This window comes from Electrophorus electricus, chromosome 3 (assembly GCF_013358815.1).
Source record: "Electrophorus electricus isolate fEleEle1 chromosome 3, fEleEle1.pri, whole genome shotgun sequence".
NCBI lineage: Eukaryota > Metazoa > Chordata > Actinopteri > Gymnotiformes > Gymnotidae > Electrophorus > Electrophorus electricus.
In genome coordinates this window covers 15,901,352-15,914,623 of record NC_049537.1, presented here as the reverse complement: position 1 = coordinate 15,914,623, position 13,272 = coordinate 15,901,352, and the positions used below count along the sequence as shown (strand labels likewise).

Here is a 13,272-nt window from a genome sequence, read left to right as displayed (position 1 = left end):
CCTAGCTGAAATTTTACTGCCCTTCTCCTCATCTCTGGCTTGCCTTCCCCCCCACCACCATAGTCTGTCTTTTGTCTCTAAGCAAAAAAGCAAATTCCTCCCAACCTCTGACACAGACATTCCACCTCCAGCACAACAATGAAGGCCTTTGTGTGCATTCTAGCATGTTTTTGCATTTGAGTTTGTTTTATTATGCTCTTGAGCAGGCTGGAATATGTCATCATTTTCTGTTTATAGACTTCCCTGATTTCACAAGTTCTGAATTCTATCAAAAAAGGCTATTAAAAAAGGCTGACTTATCACTGCCTGAGACCCTACTTTTGCCAGACCTCAGGGGAACCATAGAATGCTGGCAAGCAATATTTATCTTTCCCCACTCTACAAGTATTGCAATACAAATAACAAATGTGCAATCAACTGTCATGCATTCGAATGTTTATGAAATAGTGGTTAAACATGTGATTGCATAAAGAAGACAATACTGACAGATAATAGAATGACTGATTATGGCAAACAAAACAGACACCTGCATTTCCTCATTACAATGCTTATGCATTTCACAGAGGATGAAGTGTGTGAAACTTATAATAGAACATTAACATTGTTTTTATTTCAAAATCCATCAGAGAGGCACCATTGCTGACTTCAGTTGTTGTAATAGCATCAGTGACTGGAAACAAACACTATTTTACATCTCCTTTCTGTTTTGTCTACTGAGCTATGCTGTAAGAGTAGTGCTGACAGTATTAATTTGCTAATAGCAGGGGGTGTAGTTTACACAGACAAACCTCCCTGTGGGCTGTGAAGTGATGTTTGAGTGTATCACTGTCATTGTTTACTTCTTTAATATCGTTGCACTAACCTCTTAGAAAGGACCATGTGGCAGATAAATCCCAAAACAATACAGTTGCATCTGTACTAAAGAATGCTTTATAATTTCAAAACAGGAGTGTTTTGGGAAATGTAAGACTTTGCTAAGATGTAACAATATGCCTCGTTAAGTTCTATTAATAACTCCACTGAAGAGCCTGACGGCTGTGGTACATTACACCTTCTCATTGTCGACCCCATCAGGGAGGAGTTAGAGATTTGGTACAAATTACAGAATACCATAATGAAATCATCTCTTGATTCAATTGCAGTATCTTCTTTCAAACAAACCAATCTGAATAGCTCAAGTTAATTACTCAAGATAAATATTACATTTACCTGAGAAGAGTCTAGTAAATATATTGTTTCACAGTAGGATTTATTTCCAGCCGTGCTCTGTGCCAACCATTGTGGGGTCTCTAATATAACACTGCATATAACAGTGAAATTTTTGTGGCTGGGTTCTTATAATTATACGATCTTCTAACCACAAATATGACAGAATAAAATTATTAGGTAGTGTTGTGGTAGTGTGGTCTGGTGGGCAGAATCATAAAAAGTGGCTACTGTTATTCAAAAGACATTCTATGTAAATTACTGTTGAACTGTTTTAATTTCTTTGTAGAGCAGGTGTCAGGGGCCATGCTAACCATTATATGCAACTAATCTAAGGAAATGCAAGTAAGGGAAATATCACTGCTGCATACCTACATATATTAAAGAGATGTTCAGCACAAGACTGGCTCAAATAGCTAAAGTTGTGGGTAGAAAACACATAATAAGCAGTTTATTTTTAGTAGTTAATACTGAATTATAAAGAGATCCATCTACACTTAAAACTATACCTTCTTTAATAACAACTGTAACAAGACTTGAGTACCACCATCCCAATCTAAGAGTCACTGAATGTTTTTATTTAATCTTAGCAGTAGCTGGTTCTCAAAGCTCTTTGAATGTACACATGCTGTTTAAAAATCAGTCCTGCATTGCTAAAACATCTGCATGTACTCTCATCACTCCAAATAACTTTGTTCCAGAAATCTTGAGGCTTGTCTCTGTGCTGTTTGGCATATTGTAAGCAGGCTGCTTTGTGGCATTGGCGTAGTAAGGGCTTTCTTCTGGCGATTGGACCTTACAGCCCATTTTCTTCAAGTGCCTCCTTATTATGCATCTTGAAACAGCCAGACCACTTTTTTTCAGAGAGTCCTGTATGTCAGCTGATGTTATTTGTGGGTTTCATTGCATCCTGAGCAATTTTCCTGGCAGTTGTAGCTGAATCTTTTGTTGGTTTACCTGACCTTGCCTTGGTTTCAACAGAATCCCTCATTTTCCACTTCTTAATTAGAGTTTGAACACTGCTGATTGGCATTCTCATTTCCTTGGATATCTTTTTATATCCATTCCCTGTTTTATAAAGTTCAACTATCTTCTCCTGCAGATCCTTTGATAATTATTTTTGCTTTCCCCATGTCTCATGCAGGGGTCTGTCAGGAATCCACTAACTTACTGACTCTTTATACACACACACTGATTGACAAGCAAACAGATCACAGGTGGGGATGCTTAACTTTAGTAACCATTTAAACCTGTGTGTGTCAACTTATGATGTGTAACCATGCTAAAACTTCCAGGAAATGTAAACTTTTGATCATGGTTCTTTTGGTAGTTTCTGTTGTCTTTATGATTTTAAAAAGGGCAAAAACAATTGTTTGATAATAAATGGCTTGACCCAACCACTAAAGATGAATAAAAGAAAAGTTGTTGTATTACCATTATTATTCTCTGAATAAATACTTAAAAATCACAAATTCTGCCATGTTATGTAAACTTATGAGCACAACTGTATCTTAAAGGTTTATACTCCCCTATTCTGGTCTCACATCCAATTGGCTCCATTTTAATTGGATAACAACTTGGTGAGGTGCCTGAATGGAGGTTGACCGATTTTTTTTCAAATAAATAAATAAATAGAGTAATCACCTGGTTTTAAAATGTAATGAGCAGAAAGCACAGATTTTTGTTATGAAATGTGGTGAGTAGATTTAAATAGTAAGAAGTAACATACATACTCAAGTAAACTACAGATATTTAAAAATGTACTTAAATACAGTAACATAGTACACATACTTCGTTACTTCCTGCCTCTAAATTTAACAGGATCACACTTGTTAAATTCCAAGGGATGGAGCACCATAGCAAATTCATATGTCTGAGTGTGGGGGGTGGGCAACAGAAAACACCACAAGGCAACTGGAGAATTGTGTTGTACGAAAGGGACATTACTGTGGATTGACTGGAATTTCCTGCTGGAGAAGGCACACACAGTATGCTATATGAGTCATTCTGATAGAAAAGGCAATCGATCAAACACATCAGCAAAATCAATAAACCTAAATGCCAACTGATCCCAGATATCACAGAAAGCTATTTTCACACTATGTGTAATATATGTATCTTGTACATTAGATCATTATTGTATGCTTAAACTCTGTAGTCGGAAAAATAATAGTGTTAAAAAATATCAATGTTATTGTCATATCTGGACAAATTCTTTGGTTATCATAAAATGTATTATATGTGTATTATATGAATATATATGTGTTTCAGGGTGTGGAGAACAGTGATCATTGTGAATAGCAGGTTCTTATTATTCTACCTCTCTTTTCACTCAAAGGTTAGCTGCAGCAACCTTTGTCAAATTCAGAAACCAACAAGGATCATTTTACCTTATGTGAGCTCTGGTTCCCGCTTAAGAGACAATACAGACTATACCTTTCATGATCCTCTCTTACTTCTTGCTTATTTTTTAGAATTACTTCACTATAATATTGTGACTAACAATGATGAAACACTGAGAGAAAGGTGGTCACTGTGTTGTTAAGCCATCTAAAGGCATTTAGTGGCTCATTCAGAATTAGGATTTTCAAAGTTTTTTCCAAAAATGAAAATGCATGCTTTTTCAAATGTTCAAACATATGCTCTCAAATTAGTCAAAGAGGTTCAATAAAGACAAATGTATGCTTGATACATTATCACTGTGCCCAAAAAATAGATAAATGGTCATAAATTAAGGTAAATTGAATGTTTACAATGTTTACTATTTCACAGTCATCTTTAAATTCATCATCCACAAAGATGCCTATAAATGCTTAAATGGAGATCCATGTTGCTTGGTTGGGTGTCTGAACTTTTCCCGTGTTGCAGGGAGTTGTGTTATATAGTGGCATTTACAGCCATGTTCAAGTGATTCTCTCCACTGCCCCTCAACCAAGTACCCCCCTTGTAGGGCAGTGATCCTAGCAATCAGGAGTCAAAGGTCAGAAAAGCTAAGTGAGCCTCAACAGACCTATAGATGTCCAGAACAACTCAATGGTGGGATTGGTGGGGTTTGGACATGAGTGGAGCACCTGGTCAAAATGATTCAGGTACAAATGCCATCTGTGCCATGTGCCTCCCATGAAAATTTCATTGAAATATAACTGAGTTATGTTCTCACTCCAAAGGACACAGGCAGGGTCTCTCCATTTAGTAAGTGATGTTCCAGCAACGTGTGCTTCTGTAGAGCTGCTGATGGTATTGTCATCCAAACTGAAAACTCCTCAAGCACAGAATACATTTTATAATGCCAGCAAAAAGTCCTGGAATTTCTGTGCACAAAAGGAAGTAGTGGGAGGAGGGGCAAGTGGTGGCAGTGGAGGAGGGGTATTGCCGCAGGTGAGGGAGCATGCCGGAACAAGACCGGCCTGATCACATTACAGCAACTAGTCAGTCCACTCTTCATGAACCACATTGTGTTTCTATCCTCCCATATTTCTTTTCCCCAAGAAAATGTATGGGTTCCTTCTTTATAGTCTGTTGGTGGAACTCTTAGAACCTTGTTGTCTTAATTTGTTTATAACTGAGACAGGTCACTCAATTGGCATAAGAATGGTTTGATACCGCAACAGTATACATATTATGAAACAAGATCCTTTTACCCTTATTACAAAGGGTCAGACCAAAGGAAACTTTAAATTTAATACAAAAGCTATTACCTAGATTTCTTCCATCTCCTAACAAGAAAAGATTTGATTTTAAGTCAAATTGCTCAGCCAAGCAGCTCTTATCAACTGGTAACATTTTGCCGATGCTTTTGTCCGTTTCCATAGATTTGTTTGGTATGCTTTGATGCTTGATCCTTTTTTCAAGGGTCTATACAACTTTACAAGGCACTCCCATGGCGGTGGAGGGGCAAAGTTAAGCCCACTGAACTGGGTGAAAAACCTTAAAAAAAAAAAAAAAAAAAAAAAAAAAAAAAAAGGGGTCTTTAAATAATACCAGGACTTTCTGTGCAGCCAATGTGTGAGCGAAGCCATGCTTTCTCTTTAAACATGATCCATCGGGGTGACACCAGAACACAGGCAAGCATACCAAAAGAGAACCAATAGGCAATCATGTGATAATAGTCCTAAACCAAGTAGAACATCCATTAGTGTGTGCCTCCTATATAATGTTTCATTCTTAGAACCTGACAGCTTTGCATACAGAAAATCGAAAGTAAATACAAAGCACTGTGAGTGGCCTTGGTTTTGAACTGGTCAGGTGTTCCAGCCATGTAAAATATGCCTCAGTGTTTACATGTCAGAGTAAACCTGACTGTTGTAAAAAAAACAGTAAGCAGAGGAGGGGTTGGAAATTAGAAAAACACAATAACAACAACAAAACAAGAGCAACAGAAAACTCACTGCCCTACTTAAGCTAGGGCAAAACAATCAGGGAGGCTGGACCTCCCACATGCTAACATTTTCTATATGAGTAGCTAAGAACATGGAGAAAGGGGTGTAATCTATGCATAATTAGCATATTTTCAGAGCAGTTTATAGGTCTCTAATAATCTACTTGCTGGAAAGTTCTATATGCTGTACTTATTATGGAACTATCTGTTATCAAGCCTTCGTGCAAGCTGGAGTACTGGTAATCAGCGCACATACCCATGTACTGTCAGATTATTGCAATGGACAGAGGTCCATTGGACAGGTCAAGCTTGTCTGTTTATCACATCATTCTCATTGTTTTCTAAGTTGTTTATTATTATATACACCTTAAGAGCACTTCAGAGGGAAACAAATAAATGAAAATTGTAACAAAATAGCTTACATAAGGGGATTTTCATGTTAATTAATGAAAATGTAATTTATTAATTAAAGACTACAAAAACATGGCACATCCTTTCTTGACATGATTATATGTTCTGATTAAGCTGTAGTGCATACTGTGCTTGCCAGTTTTGTGTTTGGAAAATGTTGTTATGAGGCATACAATGAGTAAGTGCTGCAACCTTGTGGTGAATTGAGGAACTAAAGGAAAATTGTGTAAAACTTTTTGTTCTAAGAGCCTTTCACCTCACCGGATGTTTTTTTTTTTTTTTCAAGCTACATAGCTGCTCTTATTACGTTAACAAAAAAATCCATAACGTAATTTACTGTATTGCTTTGCTAATATAAATACAGAAAGGTCTCAATGTTTTGATATCAAATAAAATCCATTTAAATGGTGTGACAGAAAATGTTTAAAATTTCAGCTGTGATTTTTAATAATTACTTGTTACAATGATGTAAATATTTAGTATAAATGAATCTGTTAAAACTAAATGATTGAACTAAAGATCTCTGAAATTCATCAGATGCTAAAAGCAATGCAGTTCATCTTAAATTGTAAACAAGATCAATAAACAAATAAACAAGACTTTTGTCCACGATATTCCTACACCACATCATATATTGCCAAATATGAGCAAAACCCATCAAGACCAGATTCAGTAAATATTAGGCTTGCAACCCTCAAAATATGGGAGCATACCAAAACAACGTTAAAGGGAAGTTATCTTGGTTTTTTTATCCTCATGCCATAGAAAGGTGGAAGATATAAAGTGAACAAAAGTGACTTATGGAACGAGTTTTACGTATTTTCTTGAATCATTATCAAGTCATGTTTATTGACAGATTTATCAAATTTACATTTTTTTTAGGATTTATGCAGATGACGTTATAGTAAATGGACTGAAGTTATATTTTGAACTAATCAATTAATTGAATCAATTAACAAATAGGCTACTGATAGTGAAACACCTTTTGTACACTGGGGAAAAACAAACTGTTACGTAGCCAGAAAAACCAACTGTTTCCATTTCTGCTTTCACACAAATGTTGAGGCCCACTGAGTGCAGTGTAAAGGTTTATGTAAAGTAGCAAATACATTGCTTTTATCAACAAAAGTGTTTTATTATGATTTTATGGAAAAGCTAGACAACACAAATTGAAAATAATTATTACTTGGCATTACAATTTTGCATATACCAATACAAATCAAACCTGCAATATCTGGCACAGAGCTTTGGCAATTTTGTACGTAAACCAAACAAAAGAAAAACCATAACCATATAAAAGGTTGATAAGTCATACTCCGTGAGTTTTAATTTCTCAAACAATGGGAGATGAAAAAAGACACCAAAAGAAGTCAAACCATTTAAATAACATTTTCATGCCCAACCATTTAACCATTAAAAAAAATCCTATCTTTTATATGTATCCCTTTTATTTATGAGTATGTCTCTCACATTCCTTCAATTTACTAAACTTCTATCAATGTTATTTCTTTAAGTGTACATCATCTCAGCCATATGTGACATCTTCTTGGGGATGTAAAGGTAATATTCCATGTAGCCTGACAGGTCCTCTATAGTGATGTCATCCACATAGGCACGGGCCTGCTCAGAACAGGAGCGTGGTGAGCTGGATGTCGCCGATCCAGCACTGCTGCTTCCGGCCCCGGCCTGAGTTCTGGAGCTCTGAGTCGCATCTGTAGGACTGGGGAGTTTCCTCTCGCATTCGGAGATGACGTCACGGAGGCCTGTGAATGAGTAGACTTCCAGGGCCCGCCAGCCTGAACAATGGCACTCCTGCTGACTGCATGGGCACTGGCTGCCCTCGCGCTGCTCGCGAAGGGATCGGAAATCGGGAGGGGTGGCGAGTTGTGCTGTGGTGCCGCTTTCCTCTGGCAGAGCCAGGGTGCATTCGCCCCCTAGGCAGGATGTGCTTTCGGTGCTGCTCTCGTCATCCGAGGTGGTCCCGGTGCACAGCAGCAGTGGGCTGTGGTTCTCCAGCGCAGCCGAGAGGCGGGCTTCATAGCCAGATGCACCAAAGATGGGAGAGCACGAAACAGACGACAGCAGCTCCTTCTTGGCAGGCACGCCCAGTGTAGCTCTGGGGTCATCTGGATCTGGAGGGCTCTTGTGTTTAAGGGGGCCAGGGGATGTGGGCATTTTGGAGCTGCAGTAGGTGAATTTTGGAGGGTGAACGATGGGAGACTTTGATCTTCTTCTCCTTTGGCTCCTCACTACCCCTCTGGAGGACTTTCGCGTGCATCTACAGGCAGCAGTGAAATATAATCCAGAACAGCAGTTAACAGACATGAACTGCTTACTGTATGGGGAATCAATGGTACTCAATAATGCACATCATAATGTCACATGCAGTTTAAAATTAAACCCCATAAAATGGCCTAAAGCTGGGTATACACTGTGTAACCAATAGGATTACATACAACATACTACAAAGTAACATTTTATATTTTCGGCATTTAGCAGATGCTCTAAGCCAGAGTGATTGCAAAAACAGCAGTATCGCAAAATGAAAATTAAGAATGCGTCCCAAATGTGTACTACACACTAACACTATAAATTATATACTAATCTTAATATTCAGCATTTGGCAGTTTAGTACATAAAATATGAATGTACTACACTGTTTTGTAACAGAAAGTAACAGAAAGTGATGTGTTTCTGTGCCAAAGTACATCATAACAAGCAGTGACTCTGAAGAGTATGCCAAAATATTTTTTTCTTTAAAACAATTAAAATGTTCAGTAACTGTACCTTTAACCATATGGTCTCAAAAGATGACAAAGATGCTTCAGCATGAGCTTAATTTACTAATCAATTTACTAATCTTGTGTATAAGTTCAAATTTGTTTCCCCAGCAAGGAAGCTAACATTTGTCAATTAAGCAAAAGCAAATTACTGCAGGCATCAGAATTTATTATTGAATAATAATAGATTTGTCTGTGAATTTAATCACACTGATATGGTTATTATTATAATTTGCTAATATTGGATAGCTAATTAGCTTGTTAACTAGTGTTGTAGACAAATTTCACACTAAAAGTGTTTTCATTCCATTACTTAATTAACTATTTTTACAGAATGTTTGAGCTGCTGTATGCCATTTTCCTCACGTTTCCAGGGGCGAATAACTCTTTTTCCATTGCGTTATGAAACATCAAAAAGTCCTAATCAGCACTAATCTCAATCTTCCAGACTAACTTTTGTTCAAATAAAGTTCATAAAACCCAGAACAACTCCAATCACAGCTAAGAATGGCTGATTCTTTAATAATAACTACAAAATGGAATTCATCACCATCATGATATAAGATATTTTGTCCAGCCCTCTGAAAGACCCAAGAATATATATAAGACACAGTGTGTTAACCTACCCAAGCCAGTTCTCTTTTGGGGAAGAAATCTTGGGTTTGGCTCCATCTGTGTTGACTCGAGTTCCAGCTCTGGATGCCAAAGCCTCACATACACATGCTGCGGTTGCAGAGCTAGAAAGATACACAACCACAATGACCATAACATCATAACTTTACAGGCCCATTTTCTCTAAGTCCACACGAGCAATCTCACCAGAGTTCTCAAAAAAAAGGCACAGCCAAAATATATTTCTTGAGTCAGAGCCTGCACCTAGCTCCATTATTACTGCCTTAAGAGAGTGCACTACATAATGGAATTACTGGGTTATAATACCTAATGCAAACATTAGACTGTTAATTTTGGTACAAATGTCTACTGAATTTTACAGAGGCTGCTGCAGATTTGTGTTGATAACTAAAAAGAAAGAAAGATCTTAAACAAATTACTGAAATGTTCAAATAATTTAAACACTCAACCAACTCATGTAAAACATTTTTCTCTTATTCTGAATTAAAATGACTTGCCAAATGTACTAATATAACCCCATAAATTAAGTAAGCCATTCTTATTCCTGTTTAGAAGACAGCACACATATTCCATTTATGACCTACTGTAGTACTACACTGCAAAATATAAAATAAATTTAAATATCACTTTCTGCCACAGATACTACTTGTATTGTTTATCACAGGCAAATTCACAAAATATATGATTTCATGTGTTATTCATGTGATATTTTTTTCTGCCCACTCTTCAGACATATTACAGGGTGTTTTTTATGACACATACATCAGTCAGAATACCTCAATATTCAGGCCATAATTAATTGCAAAAAGGCAAGAAACAAAATTGCTGTTTGCAGCTCCATCTTGGAACATTAATTCCAAAAAACAACAATAATAATCACAGAAAACAGATTTACATGGCAAACAACTTTTTTTTATATGTATAACACATCTTATATACTATCAACAACATGGCATTAATAAGTGACCACAAAACTACACCTTTCAGCATCCACACGCAGCTTCTTAAAAGCCATCTGTAGTATTTCCTCCTCACACTCTTTTCCTTCTGTCTTCACAGTGGCCATGGTGGTGCCTGACACTGCCTTGGAACTAGGGAACAGTCAAAGGTATATCTGAATACAGACAATAAAAATGCTACCTTAAAATATTGTTTGCTTTATAAAGTATACTAAAAAGAGAAACCTTTATTCCAGTGCAACTATTGGTAAAGTACAGTCATCGGGTTCTGATGTGTAGGTTACCAGGCTAAAATCCTGGAGTGCCACAACAATGCATCGTTCGTTATTTTCTGTGCCCCAAAACACTTCCGTATTCAAAACAAACAAGCATAAAACGTGAGCTGAATTGTGTGTTGAAGCAAGGAAAACACGAATATCTGGATTTCTCAAAGACTAAGGTTTGAGAACACTGATTCTACACATCAGCAACTTCCAAACAACGTAACCTAGTTTAGATAACACTAGGCTAGCTAGTTACTTAAAAAACATAACTATCCAGCTAACTATTACTATGAAAATTCAGTTCGAAAAAAAAAAATCAATTTGTATAGCAGTTAACGCTATAAGTCTAACTTGTCAAATGTTGCTTAGTTTAGGTACTAACAGTTAACATAGCCATCTTACTAACTGTCTATCTAGTTGGCTATTTTGGTACATTTTGATTGTCAATAACAACGACAGGATCTGTGTACTTTAAGCAAGCAAGCTAACCTACCTACGTTAACTTTCTGAGACAATATACAACGGTTCAGCGCGCAAAGTCTACGATAAATATAGCGTTAGCTAACCCAGGTCAATTATGCGTTTTAATTTCTCAATCTCGCTATCTAGCTAGCTAACTAGCTTAGCTATTAAAATAAAAGCCAAACTAGAGCATGTTAACCTAGCTAGGTTAGCTGGCTAAATTAGCTAGACAAATCTAACGCTATTTAGCTAGTTAGCCCTCTAACGCAAATTAGATGTTAATCTAGCAAATGTTAGCGTTAGCAAATTAGTTTTCCAAACAACTGTGGTCTTAATTGACCAAATTTGCGTACGTCGATAGCTAGGTGACACAGAAATTAAGGACATTATACTTACTTATAAAAATATATACTTACGGCTTAAGGGCTCCAGACTTTTTAGAGCATAAACATTAAGAGTCCTAAAACAGCTACACCTCCACGTATAGCTAAACAAATCCTTTACCAATAGGCTAATTTGCTATGGTAGCTCGCTAGGCTAAGTTAGCTAACGTTAGCTACGTAGGCTATTTTACAGTTTCGGGGATTGAATACTGTTCATACCCGTTTTACATCGAAATGGGCAACGCTGCCGGAAGGGCATTGCATTTAAAAACACATCGATTTATTTATACGATAGTTATTGATTAGCTAATAGAAACGCGCTTTAGCTCTGTACTGTTTTACTGACACCTCTTGTTTACAATCCAACTATCTGGCTACATGGTGACTCGCAATAACGGAAATTACGCATACGTAAAAAATACACAGATTCGTCATTCTGTAATTACGTAATCGAAACTTCCAGTTCAAGCAAGAAAGTTCGGAATAACTTCGAAGAACTTTATTCTGGTTCAATGTGGATACATACAAAATATAAATACACATAAAATTAAATATTTCTTTGTGCATTTGTTCTGAGCTTGTACCCATACAACAAAATTTTGGTCTGACTTCTGAATTCTACATTCTGGTGCTTTTTTTTTTTGTGCCAAATATTCATATTATTTGTTTGCCTTTAAAGCATTTTGTCAGATCTTGGGTATGCTATATAGGTGCTATATAAGTGTAACAACAACAACAATAATAATAATAATCTAAGGGACTGAGAACAGCCTAAGTAGAGTTTTATTACATTTATAATACATTATATCTGAGCCATTGTAAATGGGTGGACACAGAACAAGATGGAGGAACTGATTGCAGTAGGGAGTTTAATAAAGACTGAAGAGCATAAACATTGAGCACAGCAAAAACATGAAACAGATAAATAATAGTTACAGGAACCAGGGAAGTAACACTCCTAGGCTGGAAGCTTTATTTGGGAAAGGATTTAATGGATTCAGTAATTTCTTCAGAGGTCATCTTGGAATCTATACCTTTCTATGCCACTTTATGTAATTTAGGTAATTTAGTGCTTTTTAGCCAGTTCTTATTGTCTCCTTTTGCTTTTGATTGGTAAAGATTTTAATAGTGCCCCCCTAAAACTGCTACACAATAACTACAACTAACTGTGCCATTTTTGGAGCAAAGGTGCAAGTTAGAGACCAAAAAGGATTTAAATAAAAAAAAAAGAAAAAAGAAAGACAAACAGTAGCGAACTGAGGGCAACATTGTAACAGAAACAAGAAACAAGCAAAAAGTGAATGAGCAACTGAATAGTCTTGAAGTTTGCCAGCTTGTGAGATGTGTTCTCATACAGTAGAAGGTCAATACAAAGTACTGATAAGATGCTCCTGTGGGCTTAAATGCGGAAGATGGAATGAGGTACCCAGTGTGTGTGATAATAAATAGGTGATTGTGAATGTGGAAGTGAATATGTGTCATGGTTGGTGAAGGGACTGGTAATTGACAGGTTGGAGGTGTCTGATTGACTGAAGGAAGGTGAACAGGGATGTGTGGGTGATAGGTCTAGTGGACCTGCATCGAAGGGTTTTAGGACAAGGACATGACAGGCAGTGCATACACAGGTACCTTCAGGTAGGTTGACCCGGTATGTAACTTTTTTAATCTGATCTTTGATGATTTATGGGCCCACATACCTGGGGCTTATCTTACCACTGGGGCCTGCCATGCCATCCGTGGTGGCCACATATACTTAATCTCCTGGTTGGTGAAATGACTCGCTCCTCTTCGTCGATT

General features: G+C 37.0%; 1 protein-coding gene across 1 annotated transcript; it reads right to left on the bottom strand.

The window, feature by feature from the left end:
- Positions 1-7,105: 7,105 nt before the first annotated feature.
- Positions 7,106-11,858, bottom strand: oser1 (oxidative stress responsive serine-rich 1). Its single transcript, XM_027005022.2, has 4 exons — positions 11,509-11,858; positions 10,389-10,499; positions 9,402-9,512; positions 7,106-8,273 (listed from the first exon to the last, which is right to left on the bottom strand). Exons 2-4 carry the CDS (start codon positions 10,472-10,474, stop codon positions 7,505-7,507), a joined length of 966 nt encoding a protein of 321 aa, XP_026860823.1. The 5' UTR covers positions 10,475-10,499; positions 11,509-11,858; the 3' UTR covers positions 7,106-7,504.
- Positions 11,859-13,272: the final 1,414 nt, after the last annotated feature.